Source organism: Anguilla anguilla, chromosome 6 (assembly GCF_013347855.1).
Source record: "Anguilla anguilla isolate fAngAng1 chromosome 6, fAngAng1.pri, whole genome shotgun sequence".
Classification (NCBI taxonomy): Eukaryota; Metazoa; Chordata; class Actinopteri; order Anguilliformes; family Anguillidae; genus Anguilla; species Anguilla anguilla.
In genome coordinates this window covers 32459400-32483138 of record NC_049206.1, presented here as the reverse complement: position 1 = coordinate 32483138, position 23739 = coordinate 32459400, and the positions used below count along the sequence as shown (strand labels likewise).

The 23739-nt window shown below is 42.1% G+C and overlaps 2 protein-coding genes across 9 annotated transcripts in view; one reads left to right on the top strand and one right to left on the bottom strand.

Annotated features, from left to right (window-relative positions):
- LOC118229842 (saccharopine dehydrogenase-like oxidoreductase) overlaps positions 1-14421 on the bottom strand; it is a 303871-nt gene extending 289450 nt beyond the window's left edge. For 2 of the 8 annotated variants that reach the window (XM_035422303.1, XM_035422299.1), the window contains exon 1: positions 13842-14419. In XM_035422303.1, the coding sequence (XP_035278194.1) occupies positions 13842-14034 (193 nt within the window). In that variant the 5' untranslated portion in view covers positions 14035-14419. Of the gene's footprint in view, positions 1-13841 lie in introns of all 8 variants that reach the window. The other 6 variants (XM_035422302.1, XM_035422300.1, XM_035422298.1 and 3 more) reach the window with 5 other exon arrangements.
- A 344-nt stretch (positions 14422-14765) lies between these two features.
- si:ch211-57i17.5 (usherin) overlaps positions 14766-23739 on the top strand; it is a 76061-nt gene continuing 67087 nt past the window's right edge. Inside the window, exon 1 of the mRNA XM_035422314.1 lies at positions 14766-14966. The gene's annotated coding sequence lies outside the window, so the exon portion shown is untranslated. The remainder of the gene's footprint in view (positions 14967-23739) is intronic.

The following is a 23739-nucleotide window of genomic DNA, read 5'->3' as shown; positions in this document are numbered from 1 at the left end:
GTAATGTGAACCAGTGTAGCTAGCTAGCTGGCTATATTGACTACCTATATCGGTGCTGGCAAGCGCAATCCTTCTCAGTAATGCTCGTCTCCTTGCTGCCGCTCTCCGGATAGCCTGCCTTCGTCGGATCCCGTTTTCGACGATCAGTCGCTGTCTCCTCACCACAGCCAATCTTTTCCCCGTTTCATGTGAAATGTACCACCCCATGAAAACTAGCATGACCATCACGAACATAACGGGCTCCATTTCTGTCGCCTAACTTACTGCATACCCAGTTGTTCACGCGCTGGTAAACAGCGCGAAAATAATGAAAACACAACACATGATTGTTTACAGTGCAATTGCAACTTTATTATGGGGTAGATTGTTCACTGAAAAACGTCGACATCCGGTTCTGTTCTGGCATACAAACGCTAGCAAAAATGGAGAATTCAATTTAACGGATGAGCTATGCCGATTAAATGTTGCTGATAACTGGTTATATCAGAGTATTTCAGTAACACAGCCTACTTATACAGTACCAATTCAGCTAGCGAACTAACGAATTAACATTATTCCCCTCAGGTTTACCATCTAAATTTCTCCGATAGTTACAGCTAAGATTAAGTGTCCCGTCTTGTGTATTTCAGGTTAATTGAAAAAGGCTTGTCCCTACTAGCATTTCTAGCGATCCGTTACATATTCACAGTTGTCACCCAAGTCGCAGGAAGCAAAATAGCCATTAGGAGTACAGTTGGAAACTGTGAAGCGGCATTTGTACCAATGTACTTAATAATAGTCGCGATTAAGGAATTCCAAGCGTGTTCCTAGTCGATATCGTAAAAGAGGTCGTATCAATATAACTAAAATGTATATGTATTAAGTTGTTTTTTTTCCATTTAGACAGTTATGTGTAATTCTTTACAGGACTTGCATTTAAATAGGTAACGGCGTCAAGTCCGCTTGAATAAATACGAAATAAATACAATATGAAATAAATGCTCTCATGTTATTCCCCTCAGGTTTACTACCGGAATTTCACCGATAGTTTCAGCAAAGGTTAAAGGTTATGTCCAGATGTCGTCACAAAGTGCATCCCACACATTTAACCGTTTCTCCGTGCTACCGCACTTCCATGGTTCAGAGTGCATAGTCCCAAGCATTGCCTGGAGTGCATATTCCGGAGCACGGTAGTGTGGAGCATGGAAGTATGCGGTTTGGGACACAGCCTACGGTATAATTTTTTAAAACGGTGTCTCGTTTATTTCGTTACTCAGTGAGCAGCGTTTTCACTCCCGTATTGGCATATCTTAGGGCTATTGTCGGGTTTATCTTGTTGCTATGACGGAATACGATTTTTGAGTGGTGAAAGAATATTTTTATGAATGCCCAGATAGATAATATCGTCCATTATGAAGTTCAGACCCTCCCCTCACTGATAAAAACTAGACCCGACGGTGTCGGATTACTTGGTTGCGTCGCCATGGATGTCTTCTAGCCGCTTGCCGTAAAGGAGTTTACTAGATGTCGTAACACTTTAGATTTGGAGCTACAGCTCTTCCACACTGAAACTAATAAAAAAGTCCAAATGGCGGGCAAACAATATGGTGGACATAGGTGGTCCCAATAGCAAAGTTGTAGAGCACATTCAGATGCATCGGTCGATGAGGTTTTGTGTTGATCTGACTTATGGTGTGGGAGTTATGACCTTTTAAACATGACCCTTTGACATAGATGATTTATAGTGCCTGAGTACTGGGGGGCCTTAGGAACCCACCTACCAAATTTGGTTGCTCTAGGACATGGTTGCTGAGCCTCAGACACTTTTAGCGAAGAAAAATAAGAATAAAAAAAAAAATAATAATAATCCTAACAGATACAATAGGGTTCCATCAGCCTCGCTGCTTGGACCCCTAATAATCCTAAGAAATACAATAGGGTTCCAGCAGCTTTGCTGCTTGGACCCCTAATAATAATCCTAACATGTCACGGGTCAAAGTTGGATGGACCCAAATGCAGACTCAAGACAGCGATGTGGCGAAACTCCCATAGGAGATGTTTAATGCAACGGTAACCAATACAGCAGGCAGTCTTGTAGTCAGTTCGTGCAACAGATCGAAACCAGAAAATCCACTGGGGCAAAAGTGCAAAAACAGAAGGCAAAATCAAAGTCGAGAAACAGGCGAAGGTCCAAACAGGAAATCAACAAAGCAAAGACAGCAGGCAAAAATCGGTGGTCGGGAAAACAGGCAAGATCAAGCACAAGACAAACTAACAAGAGAAAACCGCTGGAAAGGCACCGTACACAGAGGCACAATCTGGCACAGAAGAGCAGGGGAACAGAGAATATATACTAAGCAAACCAGGTGAGTGAAATGAGAGATAATTGAACAGAGCGTGAGAATGCAAACAGGGAACAGGTGAATGAAATGAGTGATTAACCAGTGCATGAGAATGCGGCCAGAACAGGTGAGAGTGATCAGCTGAGGGAAGAGAGTTAGAGGAAACCACGCCCATACTATAAACTGAAACAAAGATCGTGCAGGAGAGAAACAGATTATCAACTAGAAAGTGAAGTGACAACAGAAACATAACATAACAGATACGATAGGGTTCCACCAGCTTCGCTGCTTGGACCTCTAATGAGGCTGTGTCAATAGCTAATGCGTTATTACGAGTGAGTGTGTGTCACCTAGTCATGCGTCAGAGCACATTGTAGTTTGTTTCACCACCAAATTCTTATGGACAGGGAAGCTCGCTAGATAAAGTCTTACTCTTTGAGATCATGTAGTAGGAATAAAATAATAAATATATAATTAATTTACTGAGAATAGATAATAAGAAATAATAAATAACTTAATGACAACAACAACAATAATAATAATATTCACAAAAATACATGTTTGAAACTGGAAAACTGATTTTTTTAAATTAATTTTTTCCCATGGCACACATGAACTGGCGCCGTGGGCTATGCGTGGCAAATTGTGGTCACTCACTCACTCAGTCACTCACGGACAACCTTTGAGGGAGGTTTGGTGGGACGCATACGCAGGTGGTGCTTCATTTAGTAGGACACATGCACAGGTGGTACGGCACAACATTTTTAAGCACAGTTTTATCGCCTAATGTTACTTTACCTAACCCTAACGTGTTCGCGTTTCGCCTACTTTAGCTAACCTAGTTAGCGCATACGGAGTGCCTACTTTAGTTAACCTAGTTAGCGCGTACGGATGCCATCCTGCACGCATGAGTAGGATCTAAGGACACACAGCTACAACCACCGATACAGATGTATAGACACACGGAGGACAACAAATAACGTTACAGAGGTGAGGACGTGCCATAGCTAGCTAGCTATATAGTACGGAGGACAAAACCGAGCTGTAGAATGTCGCCAGCAGTGTATGCATGTGATCTCGACGACACATATCTCATAGAAAAGGTAGTTTGTAGCTTTTTTTTTTTAGTTCATTACAGTGGTGGTACAAGTGACAAGAAGTAAGTGGTACTGTGCTGTTAGCCTTCATTGATCGCCGTACAAGGTTCATGTAAAGTAGCTAGCACAATCTCACAGCACTAACCCATAAAAATGTACTGTGAATGGTAGGGGTGTAAGAAAATATCGATACACTTGAGTATCGCCATATGTTTTGCAATACTGTATCGATTCTCAAAAACACTATCGATTTTTAATTAATAGTTTACATGCAAAGATTTGTGGCAGACAGTGGTTCATTTTGTGTTTGAACCCCCGACTGCTAGATAGCAGTGTTGTAATCTAGCTTCAGCCATTTGACTTTTCCACTCCAATGTAACAACGTAAACTGAGACCGGAAGTAGCGTAAGGGCACACCGCTACCGTTAGCAAACGACTAGTAGGCCTAATGTTACCACCGATGGCTGAATCCGAAGGATTTAGACCGGCTCCCGCGGCGTACAGAGCTGAAGTGTGGGCTCATTTTGGCTTCCACAATAAAGAAGGCATTAAGGAGATCGACAAGAGCCATGCCGTTTGCAAAATGTGCCATGCCAAAACCAAATACTCGGGGAACACAACAAATCTGAGAGCACACTTAGCAAGACACCATTCTCGTAAGCTAACGGAACAGCAAACGGCTAACGTTAAACGACGAGTGGATCCCTCTCAACTCACTCTGGAACAGCAAGTTCACACAGCGAAGTTACCACCAACCTCAACTCGTGCAACCAAAATAACTCAGTCAATACTTTATTTCATTTGCAAAGATATGCGCCCTCTCAGTGTTGTAGAAAATGAAGGCTTCCGTAACATGGTTAATACAATGGAGCCTTGTTACACCATACCCTCCCGACAACACATCACTGACATCGCTGTGCCCACGTTGTACAAGGAGGTAAAAACGAGGGTGCTGGAATCTCTCAGCTCAGCTGAGAGAGTCGCTTTGACATGCGACGCTTGGACATCGAGAGCCACTGAATCGTACGTAACCATAACAGCTCATCACATAACGGATGAGTGGAAGCTGGAATCGTATGTGCTACAAACAAGAGCGATGCATGACAGCCACACAGGAGTGAACATCGCAGGGTTACTAAAGGAGGCCGTTACTGAATGGAGATTGGAAGCGAAAGATCCCGTCATTGTAACAGACAATGCATCCAATATGTATGTCGCGGCTGGACTTGCAGACATGACCCACGTACGATGTTTGGCACACAGCCTGAATTTCGCCTCGCAGAAAGCAATGAAATTGCCAACAGTCGAGCGACTACTCAGCAGGATCAGATGTGTTACAACCTTTTTCAGACGCAGCACCATAGCCAGCCACCAACTAAAACACAAACAATACCTGCTCCAGCTACCAAAACACAGGTTAATCACAGACGTTGTCACAAGGTGGAACAGCTCTTATGACATGATTGAAAGATTTTTAGAACAACAACCAGCCATCTATGCAGCACTCCTTTCAACAGAGGTCAGAAAGAGTGAAAAGGATATCTTCACATTGAGCGAGGCTGACATCACGTGCTGAGGAAGTGCTCATGGCACTCAAGCCGATGAAGGATGCCACCTTGGTAATGTCAGGGAGAGCATGTCCACTCTGTCTATCATTGCACCACTTTATGCCAAGCTTGTCATGGGCACAGAAGAAAGCCTGGATGACACACAGACAGTGAAGGACACCAAGGCTGCTATAACACAAGATCTGGGAAAGAGATATGCAAATGAGAGGGAGACACTGTGCATGGCATCAGCTCGTGATACTAGGTTTAAGGATCTACCCTTTCTCTCTGAAGCAGAGACCAATGGGACCTATTCCAAAATGACTGATGCTGTGGTGGCTGCCATAAAGAAGCAACAGAATGTAAGTAAATAAATTAATAAATTAGGCTATTTGTTTGTATTACATACATTAAAGGTTATAAGTGTATAAATCAAAGTAAATACATACAAATGAAAGATATTGATGGCCATTTAGTTTTAATAGTTGGACTTGGATAATTATGTGCAAAAATAGAAATGTGCAATAGGATGAATTTAGGCTCAGATTGTGTTGTGGTAGTTAATGTAAATTTACTGTAAAATTAATACTAGTTTGATTTGATTCTTTGATGTTTTTCAGCAGCAAGAGGAGGTAGACAGTCCGGTGGAGGAGACTGACCAGTCAGAGGAGATTGATCACCCACCCAACTACGAGGATGGCCCTGCCCCTGCCCCCCAGCCACCCATAAAGAGACCAAGGAGCTCATGTGCATTGGCTGACTTGCTTGGAGCTACGTTTGCCTCTGCCAAAGACAATGCTGCACCAAAATCTGCACATGATGCTGCTGCAGTTGAGATTAAGAGGTTTAGAGAAGAAACCCCTTTGCCACTCCCAGAAAATCCTCTCAGTTGGTGGAAGGAACACGAACATGAGTACCCTCAGCTATCCAGAGTAGCAAAGCGTTTCCTGTGCATTCCTGGCACGAGCGCCTCTGCGGAAAGAGTTTTCTCCTCCGCAGGAGACATTGTTACCGCACAGAGAAGTGTCCTGAAAGCTGGGCATGTTGACCAGCTCGTCTTCCTCCACAAAAACCTTGACATTAAAAAATAAGCACTGACATACAAACTGGAATAATGTGAAATCCAAGTTAAAATGATCTGAGAATGTTCACCATCTGTGTTTTTTTTTTTTTTTTTTTTTTACATTTGTTTAATGTTTTCTTTAGGAATCCTGCAAGCACTTTTATTTTTCATTGATATAGGCAGATGTAATTCCTTTGTTCAGATTGCACAAAAAATAACATCCTGGAAGTCTGTGACACTGTCAAGGTCCTGGGGGTCACCATCCAGAGTAATTTGCATTGGGACAGTCAGGTGGACCACATGCTGACCTCAGCGAACAGGAAGCTTTTTGCTCTGCGTCGCCTAAAGAAATTTGGTGTCCAAGACCCAGAACTGGTTTCCATCTACACAGGCTACATACGCCCGGTGCTGGAGTATGCCCCGTCTGGCACAGTTCCCTGACTACAGACCAGGCTAAAAGGCTGGAAAGCACGCAGAAACGGGCTTGTAAAATCATACTTGGCCAGAGGTACTCAGGGTACCCAGAGGCTCTCTGCACTCTCGGATTGTGCACTCTATCAGAGAGACGCACTCAACTGTGTCTTGGCTTTGCCAGAAAGCTGCTAAAGTCCAACTTCAGTGACTGGCTACCCCCCCTCAGGGAGGAGCTCACAGGTCGTCAGACAAGGAATTCAAACCAACTGACCATCCCAAGATGTCGAACTGAGAGATACAGGAGATCACCAATCCCCTATATGTGCAGACTCCTAAATGACAGCGGATTTTAAATTTAAATTTAGGATACGAGATTAGATCTCAGCTTAGATAATTGCAATATTTAAAAAATTTTGTCTACTTAGTATTGATGTTTTATTGTAACAGCAAAAACATTCAGTGTTTTTAATGACAACTGTCTTTATGAACCTGTAATAATGCTGAAAGGTCAATAAATAAATAAATAACACTAAGTAAAATTAGGTCTGCATCTGAAACATATGGTGCCTCTCAAAAACAAATAAACACCAGACAGACACACTTAGATACATTCTCTCATATTTTAATTCGAATAGTTTAACATTTTTGTCAATGTCTCATTTTGGTCGCATATGCTCCCGAAATTTAATCTGTGCGACCTCGAAATATAATTGGGAGCATTTGTGCGAGTGCAAATAATTGTTCTGGTGCGACCTTTTTTTTTCTTTTTCTTTTTCTTTTTCCAGGCGAACGTCTCTTTCTCTGTACATTCGCTAGTTAGTACACTCAGAATGTCCCTTGTGAGCTGACGGTGACCCTTCTAACCAATCGCGAGCTTGACATTCTTACCTTTAATGCTGATTTTAAATTGGTTAATATTAGCCTTCAATCACTCCCTTTCGCTGCACTCCACTGTCACGCGACACAGAGAGTTAATGCGTTAACTAATGTTAGGTTCAATTTATTAGCGTTATTGGAACAGCTAATTTCTCCGATGCAGTTTACTGGCGGTTGATTTAATTAGCGGTATTAATGTGACGAGAAGCGCTTTGTCGTTTGAATGCATAACACGCAATTCCATGAAGAGTCGACACATTTTACGCGTGACAGTTTAACTGTTACTTGTAAACCGTACTGTTATATTGTTGTTTTTTATTAATAAAAAATCTATTGCATATATTGTTGGTGCTCCTTACATTTCGGTGGGTGTTCCTAAGTTTTTGAAGTTGGGAGCACCAGTGCTACCAAGTAAAAAAGTTCATTTCGAGCCCTGATACATTATTGAAGCTGCACTTCCCTGGCATATTGTCGGCACAGTAGGGCCTACGTTTACTAACTGCTACATCAGCAGAGGCGTGCCTGTAAACAGACTGAGCCGGACCGAATTAACTTCTCACACCACCAAAATACCGCGAAGGTTACGTGCCAATTTACGTTTTATTACTATACATACTATTTTTATGATTGGATTAATTAGTAATTATATTTGATGCAACTTTAGCTATATTTCCATTACTTTTCAAGAAATATTATTTTCCATAACTTTTCCAGGGCCTGGAAATTGCATTTTAAATTTCAATTACTTTTCCAGGTTTTTCATGACCGTACGAACCCTGTCAACAGCTGTGGTGCTGAGCAAAGCCAAAGAATGGCTCACGGAGCAGTCCAACATGGAAAGTCAAAGCACAGACAGTCCGGAGGCAGAGACCTCTACAGAGGGAGGAGACCCAAAAAGACCAAGAGTGGAAGAGGTTCACAGTCAACTGGACGACCTTTATGCCAGTGTACTGTGTCCCGAAACTGAGCCAGCTACAGCCAAGGGCAACAGTGAGGAGATCAAGTCCTACCTCAGATAGCATGTCATCAACAGGAGAAGTGGAAACCCCCTTGAATGGTAGAAAGAGAACAGTACTCGCTACAAAGCACTGACACACATTGGCCAAGCGATACCTCTCTGCACCACCCTCATCAGTTCCCAGAAAGAGGGTGTTCAGTACAGTGGGGAACATTTATTATGAGAAAAGGAGCTCCCTCCTAGGTCGAAATGCTGAGAAGCTCTGTTTCCTATATTATAATCTGCCACTGCTTGAGTGGCAGTACTAGTAGAGAACAGCTAATGGTGCCTGAGCTGCCAGACTGCTAAAATAGCAGTTTCAAATCAGTTCATGTGTGTATGTTATATTTACTCGTTTGCTTGTTCAGTGAATAATTAATGTTAAATGTTCTTTTCAAATAATGACGTTTAATATACATATTTAATTTAATATCATCTTTTACATTTTTTTATCTTTCAGAAAGTTGTTTGTGTGTTTATTTTTATTTGTTTATTTGTTTGCTTATGAGTTAAATGTTCTAAAATATGTGGCTAGGACTATGGCTAAGACTCTCCAAAATCAGCATCGGCATTGGACCCAAAAATCTGGCATCGGTCAGGCTCTAAAAGAAATACTAGCCTACAACTAAATAACATTTTAAATAACAGTAGGCTATTTGCAGCAATATCAAAATAACAATGCAGTCAAAGTGATAATATGGTGGATTCAGCACAATAGCATCCTAATTTAAGGGCAACATATGCCAACTTTATTATTTATTTATTATTCATTTATTCATCACCATGAATAATGGACACAAGAACCTTATGGTAGGTAACTATTATTATTAATAGTAATAATAACAGAATTACAATATACTCAAAACAATAATGACAGTGGATCCATGTAATCCTAGGTCAAGGTTTCATACTTAACATATTCTGATACAGCGGCTCTGTGCAGGGAACTCTCTCAGCTCAGCCCTTTTCAGCATCAATGACTAGCCTAAGTCACAACCTCATACTTGTTCTCATACTACACGGGTATGTCCAAGTATGCAGGTGTGTGAACTTACTGCGATGCAAAGCCATGCAAATAAGTCTTATATCTTAGTGTGTGGGACTCTGAAAGAAATTGGTGGCTGGTGAGTAATTAATTCATGTGAATAAATTTTGAAGCTTAAAAGTACTGTCCAAAATAATTTTATTTGGCCAGGGTAAATTATATAGGCCTACATATAGGCTATATATATCCTTTATTTAACCAGGTAAAAGTAAAAGTCTCATTGAGATTAAAATCTCTTTTTCAAGAGTGACCTGGCCAAGAAAGCAGCATAAACATTGTTACAACAATAACACAAGAATACAAACAGACAAATACAACTGTCATACAATACAAATAAGTGAACACAATATCCAGTTAAAAATGCAATATTAAAGCCGCAAGCGGCGTTGGGAGGGGTCCAAGCATTGGCACCATCGCGCCCCCTATGGAGCGATTTTGAAATGGCTCTGTCCTCATGATCATACACCTTCACCCAACATATCTACTGAATATCATGATGATTGTATAAAAAAGTGATGACTTATGGCCAATTTTGTGGTAAGAGACGCTGGCGGATGACTTAGTTGCGTCGCCATGGACGTGTCCTGGCCGCTTCCCGTAAAGGCCTTTACTAAGTTGTAACACTTAGATGGCATGTTGTAACACTTAGATGGCCCAGTGTGTATGTACAGCTGCAGCGCTTCCATGCCACAACTAAAAAAAGCGTCACACTAGTGTTGTCATGATACCAAAATTTTTACTTTGATACCGATACCAGGTTTAGTATCACGATAATTGATACTGAAACGATACTGATTCAATACTCAGTACCTAACGATACTGAAATTACCTTAATAGATCAGAAACATAATGTCCACAAGGGATGACCTCATTTTCGAATACACGGTTTATTAAAAACCCAGTTTATTAACAACCTTTAAGTTGAAGCCTGTTCAACATATCAATAAGCATAGGACTATAGTGTTACAGCACCAAACCATAGAAAACTATATTAAACATATTTCAAAAATTAAACAATTGTAAAGTAAATTATCTGTAAACAGGTCTTTCACTTTAAAATATATCTAAAAACAGCACATTTCAATAACAATACAGCATCTTCCTATAATAAAATATTTACAAATTAGAACAGCTATTGCTACTGAAGTGAACTGAGTCTAAGCTTGCACTATATCAACCACGAAAAAATGCACAAGCGCAGGTCACCTCACTTGCCAACCTTAGTTGCTACTGCCATCTAGCGAAGATTCTGACGAATCATAACTTTTCATCCTCTCAATCGGTAATGCTGGAGACACATGTCCCTGGCTTTTACATTTGACGCAAAACTACCGAACGTCGGAAAATTCTAATACCGAACCGTTTCTTTTTTTTTTTTTTTTTTTTTTGACTACTGAAAAAGTGCTGAAGTGTCGGTGTACTGTGCAACACTACGTCAGACACATATACCAATCCATTGCTCAGCTTAGCAGAGAATGCACATTTCAGAGCGCCTCAGAGACAGATAGGATAATAATACATATTTCATATAGCCTAATAAATACGACATTTTAAAAAAAACGAAACGAAAAGTCAACTGGACATTCCTGCTAGCATGCGTGCTGCGCGAAGAATCCCTTATTATTTATTTAGACATTGACAGACTACAGCATTTGCATCTTTTGTTTATATTCAATAGTAATTGCAGCGAGAAACTGCAGCTGTAGACACAAGAAAGTTTGTTATATTATGGTAACAACGGAATGAGGCGGACTACATATATAGGCTATGTTTACCGTCATAGTTTTACTATACCAGCGTGTTTTCGCGCGTTTGCAGAGAAACGCAATTACTATCAATAAAAATGGTTTAGCTATTTCTCAGCATAGCCTAATGACGGATGGAGATGGGACGAAAATAATTTTCAACCGTCCACCACATTTTAGCAACGTTCCAACACTCTCGTCATCACTGTTCCATGGGTCACAAAAACTATTACACTAACGCTTACATTGCAGTGTGAAAAATCCACATTATATAATACCACTAACCTATTTAAAGACAGCCAATTTCAAAAAGAACGTATATAACGAAAAGAATGTATATAACCGAAATATTTTGAGCAGTAATACTTACATAGCAACATGACATTTTATCTGTGTTTAGTAGCCTAGTATAGAGACAGAAAATCAATGACAAAGTCCTATCCGCTTCTGTTTTGCGTCAGAAAACGATTTCAGATAGGTCTATCAGCAAAGAAATGGCTTCGCTAAGCCCTGAAGTCCTCAATAATAATAGTACGCTACAAGAAATTATGAAAATCGTTGACAATGTTTAGTTAGGTGAATCGTCTTTTATGCTACGCCACAGTGAATGCAATAAGAAAATATTCCGTTGCGCTGAACTATAAAACGCTATTCCAAATGCAAAATCATACATGTTATACATCGTTAGAAAGCTTATACTCTCACCTACTGAATAAATGAACTGTCAATGAAGCCAAATCTTACGAAAAACGGCGACAACGCCGTAAGCAACAGGAATCACAAACGGATTGTCCAAGACAATATATGACCACTCAGTCGCAAAAGGGACATCTCTACGTGTAAAACCAATGGTAAGATTGTATATTTATTCAATGTTTAGTCCCAGATATTGAATGTAGAATGACATGGTATAATTAAAGAAAAATTGTCTCGTGTATGTCGTTATTCAGTGAGCAGCGTTGTCACTGCTGTATTGGCATATTTTAGGGCTAATGTCGGGTTTATCTTGTAGACCAACCAAATGTCAACGGAGCAGGACAGAAGAGTGCACAAGTTGCGACCTAGGGAGCTCTAATTCTACGGGCTTGCTGATTCTTTTGTCAAACAACGCTTGTTGGATGGCCGTCAAATCCCTGAGTCACATTGGCCATATTTCACCTGCGTTTCTGATGTGTTTACACTTACGCCACCGCACCCTTTGTCACAGCCACTGTTTTACATATATAACAAACCGAAACTGCTAAACGGTACACGCTCATCAGACTGTACAAATTCACAAAAGGATAGCCATAATCCACAACCGCTTCTTACAGGGTCGCTTCACATTTCTCACTCTCATAATAAAACGCTTTGCAAAAAGAAATGATATCTCATAGAAACCACGTTTTCAACGTACAAAAATGCCAAGTTACTCACACATACAAGACATAGGCTACACCGTCTATAACTCATTCATTCACACTGCCAAAATTCGGGCCTGCCATTAAAAGTATTGATATTAAAATTACGCCAAATTACGGTACTACAACAATATAGGCTATCTTGCCTCACCGAAATTAAATAAGATGTATTCCAAAGCAATGCTTCCCAATATTTCCTCAATTCTTTCAAGTCACTTGGCCCTGTGTTTTGTAATCTTACCATTTTACAATGTCATGCAAACTTTGTGTCAGATCAAAGTGTCAAATATTTCGAATTGCCTCATGGAACACATTGAAATTCATGTAGAAAACTGCTGGTGAGTAACAACAGGAAGCATATTTCTCCAGAAAACATATGTTTATACTTGCTTCTGAACTGAATTTGAGTAAATGTACAAGTGATTGTATATTTGCTACGTACAATAAATACTGCATGTAAAATACATATTGTACATACACACATAGATAACTTCTTTATCCCCATGGGGACATTTCCCTCGCAGCATGTTACATTCACATTTACGCACACACACTTATACAAAGAAACATACAATCATTCACGCAACAGAAAGGCTGGGCAGCGAAATACGTAGCCTACATACCAATACAAATTGGACATATAGACGCCTATTCAATCAATCTAGACTGTGAGAAAGCCATCCACACATATGTTTGGCCTGTCCATGCATGCTTATACACGCAGGGCCAAGTGACTTGAAAGAATTGAGGAAATACTGGGTAGCATTGCTTTGGAATACATCTTATTTAATTTCGGTGAGGCAAGATAGCCTATATTGTTTGTTGTACCGTAACTTGGCGTCATTTTGATATCAATACTTTTAATGGCAGGCCTGGATTTTGGCAGTCTGAATTAAAGAGTTATAGACGGTGTATGTCTTGTATGTGTGAGTAACTTGCCATTTTTTTATTAGATTAATTTTGTTGAAGAAAAACAGATAACTCCACCCTAAAAGTCGCACAGGTGATGATGTGTCCCTTCAACGACTGACTACATGCCGAGGGAACTAAGCAGCTAATTTTTTAAATCGTATTATAGCAAACAACCGTTATATTCTGGCAACTCTGCTATTTATATGTTGTTATGTGATTATACTGTAGCATTTATGACATCATGTATGAAGAATAAACTGTAAAAATGTTTTCTGAAAGATCGCCAAAACCGGTTTGACCTCCCTAACGTTAGTGACAATAACTTCCCTTAACGTATCAAGAAAACGTTAACAACACATCGACACTGCTAGCTATGCCTAGCGAGCTACCGACGGCCAACGTAGCTAGGTAAAATGCTACGTACTCAGCGTTGCGGATGCCTGCTCCAGAACTTTTTCCAGCTTCTGTCTGCTTCTCCCGGCGATAGCCCATTTCATCGTTCCTTTCGGCCCGTCTGATAAGGTTCGTGTGACCTCTTCAACAACAAACTGTCCGGTAAATCCCGAGGCTCCGAACACAATAACATGGTAAGGCCTACTGTTAGCGGTACTGGTCATCTCTGTGGTGATGGAAGTCCTGTTTCCACTCAAAACTTACTCACGGAACACTGGGTGTGAGCCGATATTTGACCAGTGACGAAAACACAAACTTCTTTATGAGAGCTCAGTGAGGCTGGTTTACAGTTTGTAGTCCTAAAAACCCGGAAGTAAGTTCGCTTTTTGAGCCATGGGTTCCCTCGTCAGATTTCCAATGCATTTTTCCCATAGGGATTTCGTTAATAAGGTCTGTGGTAAACGTAAGCCTAAGAGAGTTTCACGTTTTGTTCTATGAGATAAATTCCGAAGGATTCCGAAGCTGTAATATGCTTTTAAAAAAGTAAGTTGCTAACCAGCTTTGCATTTCAGTATTTTTTGTCATTTGTATTTGTCCTAATATTGTAGCTTGTTCTCCCCCCCTAGTTTGACTTGGCATAAACTCGGTCAGAATAATGTTCACTGCGTGAACTGAACTGTGTTCTTAGCTATACATAGCTGTACGAAATGAGTATTGTACCTTATCGAGCCTGTTTTGTAGTTGTTCCAATGACAATGATATGTACTTTTGTACGTCGCTTTGGATAAAAGCGTCTGATAAATAAATGTAATGTAAAGTTGCTTTATTGAAACTACAACAATGGTCGCTTTCTAGCAACCGCGCATTGACGTCACTTTCCCACCGGAATACGCCCCCTCAGTCGGAGTGAGTGGCAAAACATGCTGCGACTTAGCTGCCTTTAGTAGAGGAAACTGCAAAACCGGGAGTAAAACAAACGATTATCTGCTTAAATTAAAGGCAGTTGGACTCGACAGTATGGACGAAGTGATCGTGACGTCACCCACTGATTTGCTATACACAAGTTTTTCAGCCCTGACCTAGGGCGCCGCCATTTTTCCTTTTTTGTGTGAGGCACATAACTTCCGACTCTAAACTGCCGGGGCGTCAGACACAGGTAAACAGCACACTGTTTCATAGCAATCTACTGTAAGTTAGCTGGGGTCGCACCATGAGAGAGAAAAAATAACTTTAGTTTACCACACAGAGAAGCTACCTAAGTTAGCCAGCTATGAATTTTTTTATCGATTGCAAACAAGAAAACAGCATCACTATTAATAGCGGCAGGAAAATGGTTTAACGTTAGCGAAAAATCATCCTTACAAAACGTGGGGGGACCATATTTAAAAGTCTCGTTGCGTCCATATTCATGTTAAACCCCCGCTGAAGTAACGAGAAATACAGCTGACAAAAGCCGCTCAGATTTGTATGCAGTTTTGAAGCTTCTTTAAGAAGACAAGCTAGGGGGATTTACTTAGCTAGGGGGAGCAAGCTTACTATCTTGCTATATCGATCTATCTGTCTATCTAGCTAACTTGCTAGCTAGTTATCTTGTGGTATATCTGTCTAGCCATCTAGAGTTCTGTCAAAGAGATTCGAATACCGAATCTCTTTGGTTCTGTTATCTATTTATAGACGCTTTTCAACGCTAACAACATAAACAAACGTTACTGCGCACGTGCGTTGTTCTGGCCCAGACTTAGCTTCCGGCAGACTTCCGCAAACAATAACAACAGAGGCTGCATAGACTTAAGCCGCGTTTCCACCAAAATTACCCGGAACTTTTAGTCCCAGGAACTACTTTTCAGGGAACTAAAAGGTTCCTTCAGCCCATTGAGCTTGTAAGTCAAATTGCCTCCAGGGGGCGTCTGGTTCGTGACGTCACAGCACAATGTTAAAATCCTATTGACTTTTTAAAAATCATTGATTGTAAAATATCTATAGCGATTAAAAAAAAAGATTTCTCACGTTTTTTTGGGACCGTCATTCTCTACCGTAGCATGTGCTTGGTTCTATTTATTTCAATCTCTGGAGGGAAAAATAACGGATTTATGTCGATTTACGATGTGTTGGTGGTCCTGAACTACACTAAAATCAAAGTCGCACGATATACGTCACAACCACGTGAGCTTGTAAGTCTACCCGCCAAGTGCGGTGCCTATGCTCCAGAGTGAAGTTGCCCCTAACTGCTGGTCTGGGATCAGATTTCCCTTCCCAGGTCCTAACTTTAACCATTAGTAGGGGAAGAAAATAACTGACTCTGGACCAGCAGCTAGGGACAACTTCACCCAACACCGGTGGCTAGCTATCTTATATTTTTGTACAGTCTCTGGCTTATACCTACGACAATGGCAGTGTCACTGCTTAGCTTAATGCATTTTTTCAATGGCCAGGACAATTGTGTTAAGAAGGGAGAAAATAATTTCAAGTCCAACCATGTACAGCAGGTCATGTACAGCCAGGGGCAGATTAGCGGGTCTGTCAGGGCCAGCATGAAAGATGTCGTTTATAAAGTTTCGGTGAGTATAGTATGTTAGCTAACGGGAACATTAGGAAGGGCTGGATCAGCAGGTAGCTAGCTAGCTAGCTGTCAAAGCCAGGTTTATTTGTCATTACAAACCATATTCTGCACAGTAGGCCTACACGATATAATGAAACTTCGCAAGGCTTCGGTGTAACATAGACTTTCAGTCTTCTCACAGCACTTGTAAAGGAATACACACATTTTGAAAATCAGAATGACAGTGCAGTTGCACATACTTAGACAAGACAGGTGCAGTTGAGGTAGGCAGACCCTCTTATCCAGAGCGACGTACAAGAAAGTGTATAACCGTAACCAGGGACAAGTGTGTTGAAACCCTAGAGGGCAGTACAGTGTAAAAATTGTCGGTAATTTATCGAAACCATGCTGGCTAGCTATATTCTTGTTGTGATCCCCAAAATAAAAATATATTTCCAAACAATATTCAATTAAGTTAGTGCTCATCCGCCAGAAACGTATGGCCACGTTAGATATCGTAATTTAGGAAGCTATGCATTAACGTTAGTGCTTTGAACTTTGTAAAAGTTCTTGTTCAACCCTATATCGTTACAACATATATATATATATATATATATATATATTATCTATGACGTTATATTCCATTTGAAATGACATCTGAAGTTAGTTAGGTTAGGTTGTACTATGTAGATCCCTGAAAGGAAGTCCTGTTGTCATCACGACCTTACAATTATGATGTGAAATAAACAATATCACTTAATAGTAACAAATCTGTTATTTCCATGAATTTGTTCAATACCTGTCTGTTTGTGATGTGCATCAATACATTCCGAGTTTCACCCTTGCATTCTCTCACCTGAGCCATAGAGGCTTTTGGTGTTCATTACAATTTAGCAGATTGTACAAACCATGCCAACATCCTCTTGAGTTATATTTCCCCAATAATTGAAAATGTCATCACACTACACACAACACTATTATAAAACATGTGTTGCAGAATGTTTTTAGTAATATGAAAAAACTTATTTACAGTTATTTGTTGCACCCAAACCATGCACACTAGCTGATTTAGAATTTACCTGTTTCATTCATCTGAAAAAAGAGGTGGTAAATATATCAAGGTGGTAAAGTTTCAAGAATAACCCCCAATATGGCATATGATGAAATATTTAAAAAATTCTAATAAATAGTAAAAAATGTGTCAATGAGACCAATTTTTCATTGCCAGGTCTCTTTGGATGTTGAGAAAATCACCTCTTCACTATGTTAATGCCCACGTGGGTCCTTTAAGTGCAGTCATGCTGCAGCACTGGCAATTTTTGCAATGCACAACATTGGGCCTACTGACGTGGAGTGGCGATGGCGGAAAACTTCTGCTACGAAGGAAGTAATGTCTATAAAAGACTTGTATCCTCCTAGAGAATACAAGGCTGTCGGCAGGGAGGTGACTGAGGAAGACCGGGCATGGCTAAGGGATCAGTTGGCAGGAAGATTTAGTGGGATTGGCTGACTGCTGTCACCTGAACCTGAAGAGCAGCCCCAAGAACAGAGTGTAGAGTCTGTGTCATTGCCATTGCCACTGCCACAGATTCTTCAGCAGTTTGGCCATCTGGGGGAGGAGGCAATATATACTGCTTTCACCCTCACTGAAGAGCAAGTGACCAACTTGCAGAGGTACACCATTGGCCAGCGGGACAACCCTCACTGGCACGACTTCCGCAAAGGGAGACTGACGGCAAGTAAATTTGGGAGTGTCATAAAGGCAAAGAATGTGTCCCCGGCGCTTGTCGACAGGATCCTCCTGGAGAAGTCTCTCGCGGGAGTCCTTGCTGTTCAGTGGGGCATCTCGAACGAAAAGGAGGGGGTGAAAGCATTTGAACAGGCAACAGGGCTCAAAGTGGAGGACTCTGGCCTTTGGCTCACAAGATCAGGGATCCTGGGAGCTTCCCCTGATGGTCTTGTTGGGAAGGAAGAACTCCTTGAAGTCAAGTGCCCTTACCGGGAACGCAACATGACCATCGAGGAGGCCGTTGCCAACAAAGATTTCTGTCTTCAGCAAGAGGGGGGGGCATACTCACTGAAGACAAGCCATGTCTACTGGCACCAAGTGCAGGGTCAACTCCACGTGACTGGCCGATCCACCTGCTTCTTTGTTGTGTGGACCACAAAGCAGGCCATAGTTCTTTCAATAGCCCGTGATGACACCTGGCAGGATAACATTGCAGCACTGGAGGGCTTCTTCAAGCAGCACATGCTGCCCAGACTGGCTGCTGGACATGTATATTTGTAAATATTAATCATTTTTATCAATCAGTTAATGTTCCACCTTAAGGCTTTTTTTATAATCAGTTTTTTGGGAGACAATGGGTCAGCGTTCTCGTCGCGTCTTCTGTCAGTACCTGGTCACAGGGAAGCTAATGATCCAACATTTTTATAGAAACAATTTTGGTAATATTTTATATAAATGCTGATTTGCGGTTTCTGTAGGCCAATGGCACAATCTAGCTCAAACACTGCAAATTACTTTTGGAGTCTTTAGTATATCGAGCCCCATTCTTGTTCATCAAATAAGACACGTCATCAGTTCAAGTACTTAAAAATAGCTTTATTTATTATATTTATTGAAAACAGCAAACTATGGGAAGTCCACTTAGAATAGAATATCATGACAATGTACGACTTCACCAGTCTCACTTGAATCGCTGCTGACTGGACACACACACACAATAACAAGCACGAAACCGTCTAGACCTACGGCGCACCTGTACAAAGTGTCATGAGTAAAACTTGGCTAACTATATAGGTAGCTGGCTTACTTTACTTATGGCAGTCCATCGATATTGATGACGTTGCTCCAAATTAATTAACCAGCAGCCAGGGTCTCTAGTGCTAGTGGTTTGATGTTGCACTTCTTCAGGAGGATTTTTAGTTGATCCATGAAACGCTTTTTCTGGCTCCCAGCAGACCTATGACCATCCAAGAGCTGGCCATAGAGGATCTGTCAAGGAAGGCAGAGGGCAGGCATGCGGATCACATGCCCAACCCAACGCAGATGTCTTTGCGCAAGGAACACTGCAATGCTGGGTGTGTGGATCCGGTTGTGGATTGCCACATAGGGCACCCTTTCTTTCCAGGACACACCCAGGATCCTTTGGAGGCAGCGGATGTGGAAGGCCTCTAGAGTTCGTATGTGCCTCTGGTAGGGGGTAGCTAGCTAGCTATGGCATGTCCTCACCTCTGTGATGTTATTTGTTGTCCTCCGTATGTCCACATATGTGTATCGGTGATACGCGCTAACTAGGTTAACTAAAGTAGGCGAAACGCTAACATGTTAGGGTTAGCTAAAGTAACATTAAGCGATAAAGCTGTGCTTAAAAATCTCTTGCCGTTCGAAGTGGTGATTTTGGGAGATGCACCTGCGCATTCGTCCTACTAAATGAAGCACCACCTACGCATGCGTCCTACCAAACGTCCCTCTCAGGTCGTCCATGTGTGAGCGATATTGTCCTTGTAATGAATGTGTCGTCTTTCATTTTTCAATTAGTTATTTCATTGTACATGTCTAACATTAGAAACAAAGACGGTTTTTTTAGTGCAAGTCCACATAGTAGTAATGTTATAGAGGGTATGCACTTGATGTCACAAGTAGGCAGAATCACTGCGGTTACACCCACTGGCAGAAAGACTAACTTGGCAGAAAGACTAACTTACTGAATGGCAGCATTAGCATTCAGCTTGAATGCCGCGAGAACACAAAAAACACATCCCGCCTTGAAGTACGACCAAGCATCAAGGCTTTTGTATGCTGGTAACGGATCACTCGAGTCCAACTGCTTTTAATTTAAGCAGATAATCGTTTGTTTTACTCCCGGTTTCGCAGTTTTCCCTACTAAAGGCAGCCATGTTGCAGCATGTTTTGCCACTCAGTCCGACTGAGGAGGCGTATTCCGGTGGGAAAGTGACGTCAGTGCATACCCTCTATTGTCTGCAGGTATGCCCACATCAGAAGTCGCACAATGATATGCAATGATATGCATCCTCAAGTTTGACACTAAACTGCCTGGGTCTACTTCCTACATTTGTAAAGGAAAGCAATAAAACAGCGTAAAATATTAACATAATGAAATAACTAATCGAAAAATGAAGGGCGTGTAGTGAGCACTGGGGGCAGAGAGAGGCAGAATCCCCTGTGGCAACACGCCCACGTTCCCAGACTCACCTGACAGGTGACGCGTCAGCCGGGAGGGAGAGATAAGCCGGGGGTTTAGCGAGGGAGAGCAGAGCTTCCTGACGTGGCAGTCTGAGTGCATGTTTGCCAGAGCGATCTGCTCAAATAAAGTGATTTTTGCATACTTGAAACCCAAGTCAGTCGTTTTTCTCTGCAAAACTCCACATTGGTGACCCTGACGCTTCTTCGGACGATTCCGAAGTTGTGCTTTTCTCTGTGAAAGATGCACGCCGTCGCTCTCAAGCTCCCGGAGTTCTGGCAGGAACATGCCGCCGTGTGGTTCGCTCAAGCGGAGGCTCAGTTCGCGTTGAGAGGCATAACGCAGGAGGACACGAAATACTATTACGTGGTTGCGGCTTTGAATAGTTCAACAGCATCGCGGGTATTAAGCCTACTCCAGGATCCTCCGGAAGAGGATAAGTACTTGTCTCTTAAACAGCTCCTTTTGGAGACTTTCGAGCTGTCAGAACCTGAGCGGGCTCGCAAGCTCCTTACACTGCCTGGTTTGGGTGATTCTAAACCTTCGGAATTAATGGACCATATGCTTACACTTTTGGGTAACCACCAACCTTGCTTCATATTCCAGGAATTATTTATGCAGCAGATGCCCAGTCAAGTGCGTGCAGCTCTTGCAGGTTCCCCGTTGAAAGACCACAGGGCGCTGGCCAGGGAAGCTGACAAAGTTTTAAACTCCAGCCGGCTGCCCGGTCCTGCAGTAAGGGTGGTTGGCGCTGCGGATGGGCAGGCTATCCGGGAGGATGTCATCGCCGCTGCCCAACAGCAACGACTTACAGCGGGCCTCTGCTACTACCATGCCAGGTTTGGCCCACGCGCTAAGAAGTGCCGTCCACCTTGCTCTTTCGGGTCGGGAAACGGCAGAGCCGACGCTCATTAGCTGCGTTGAGTGTCGGCCAGGCTAGCAGTTTGCTTTTTGTTACGGACTCTGTTTCTGATAGGCGATTTCTATGCGACACAGGCGCGCAGGTTAGCGTCCTCCCTGCGTCTGCTTTGGACGTACAGACTGGGGGTCGTGGACCACCTCTGGAGGCGGCGGGCAAGAAACTGGGGAGGTTTGGCCGTGTCATCCAGACCCCTAGGCGGTTTTGCTGCCACAGTAAATTCTGGGGGGGCTTGTGTAGTGAGCACTGGGGGCAGAGAGAGGCAGAATCCCCTGTGGCAACACGCCCACGTTCCCAGACTCACCTGACAGGTGACGCGTCAGCCGGGAGGGAGAGATAAGCCGGGGGTTTAGCGAGGGAGAGCAGAGCTTCCTGACGTGGCAGTCTGAGTGCATGTTTGCCAGAGCGATCTGCTCAAATAAAGTGATTTTTGCATACTTGAAACCCAAGTCAGTCGTTTTTCTCTGCAAAACTCCACAGGCGACACATTCATTAGAAGGACAATATCAGTCATGAGAAGCAGGGACATGTGTTTACAATGAGACGAACGTGAAGTCTGATGTGGGAGTGGTTTTGCTTACACGGGTATCAAATATCTAAATATTGAAGCAAGCAACCTAAAAACGGTCTGGGGTGCACACAAAAGTGCCTTTTAATCAACATCCACTTCCTTGATCAAGGGATTCTGTAAATTAACTAGGGCACAGCAAACTTTTACCACCACATCCGCATAACTGCGCATTTGATGTGGCATGTTATGCAGAATTTTAAACATTTTCAAACGAGCATTTGCTCGCTCGACATGAATTCGATTATTTGCTATATCATGGCAGATCTTGACCTCACTCTCTGATAGCTTTCCGTGGTTCAAAAAGGGTGGGATGTTCAGGCTAACTCCTTGTGGCAAAATATCTCTGATTATAAAACCTTTATCAGCCAGGATTAAGTCACCTGACTGGAATTGTTCTAGAATGCCCGATTTTTCTACGATGGCCTTGTCTGATGTTGACCCAGGGTACTCCATTTTACTGCCATTCTTCAATTCCACAAAAAGACCAGGAAGACTATGGACTAATTTATGGTGCATGGTTCGCATCTGGAGGGCACACTTCGCTGCTCGGCTAGCAGTAACTTTGAAGGAAAGCAAACGGTGGCTGTACCACTGCTAATTAAAATTTTCACGGAAGTCTGAGTTTTCGTTCTATTCTTGTCATTTTGCGATTAGCCTATATAGAATTGACGATGAGAAAGTAATCAAACAGCAGATTGTTTACAACGTGTGCATGTTTTCTGCTGTTGTTGCCAGTTATATTGGAAATGTGAATGCATTCTGTCGCTTTGGATGTCAAGACATGAAAGCGAATGTTTGCATAAAAACATAATGAATGTGTTTGAGAGGATATATAAAACAGTTACAATCTGACTATTGGTCTGTTATATCCTATTTGTTGCATAACGGTCCAAGTTCAACTACCAACGACAGTTTTGCTTGACAACGGTAAAATATGCCCAAACGGCTGCAGAAGAATATTTCAATTCCATGTGATTAAATCGATAAAAATCAATAAATACAAAAGTAACCATATATAGTCATTGTTGGTAACCCGTTGTATATAAGTGGAATAAACCCCTCCGGGCTGTCCCGGTTATTAGAAAATAATGTGGGCTACTTCGATGGTAGTATGGGGTTACAGAAGAAATCATATGACAGATGGACCGACGACAACGTCGCTTTTTCATATGTCAGTGGGCTAATTTGCCTAGTCTTCGCGGGACTTTAGACCCCGGTGGAAACGCAGACAACCATTGGCTGAAGGAACCTTTTAGTTCCTGGTAAAGTAGTTCCTGGGACTGAAAGTTCCGGGTAATTTTGGTGGAAACGCGGCTTAATAGAGGCGAGTTGTTGGTGCTTGCAACCGCCACCCAAGTTTCCATACTAGCCCGCCTGCACATGACAACCGTTGTAGTTTCAACATAGCAGCTTGTTAGCAACTTACTTTTTTAAAGCACGTAACAGCTTCTAAATTCAAGGTTGAGATATTAATGGGCGTAATTTATCTCGTACAACAAAACGTGAAACTCTTTGACATACGTTGACCACATACCTTATTTTCGACAGAAAACAAAATGCCTATGGGAAAAATGAATTGGAAATTTGCCCCAAAAGAACCTGCCCGCAGCAAGCTGGGAAACCTCCACCAGGAGGACCTCCACGCAGGGGACCAGAAGCACATGACCTCCATGTGAAGGACCCAGGGGACCA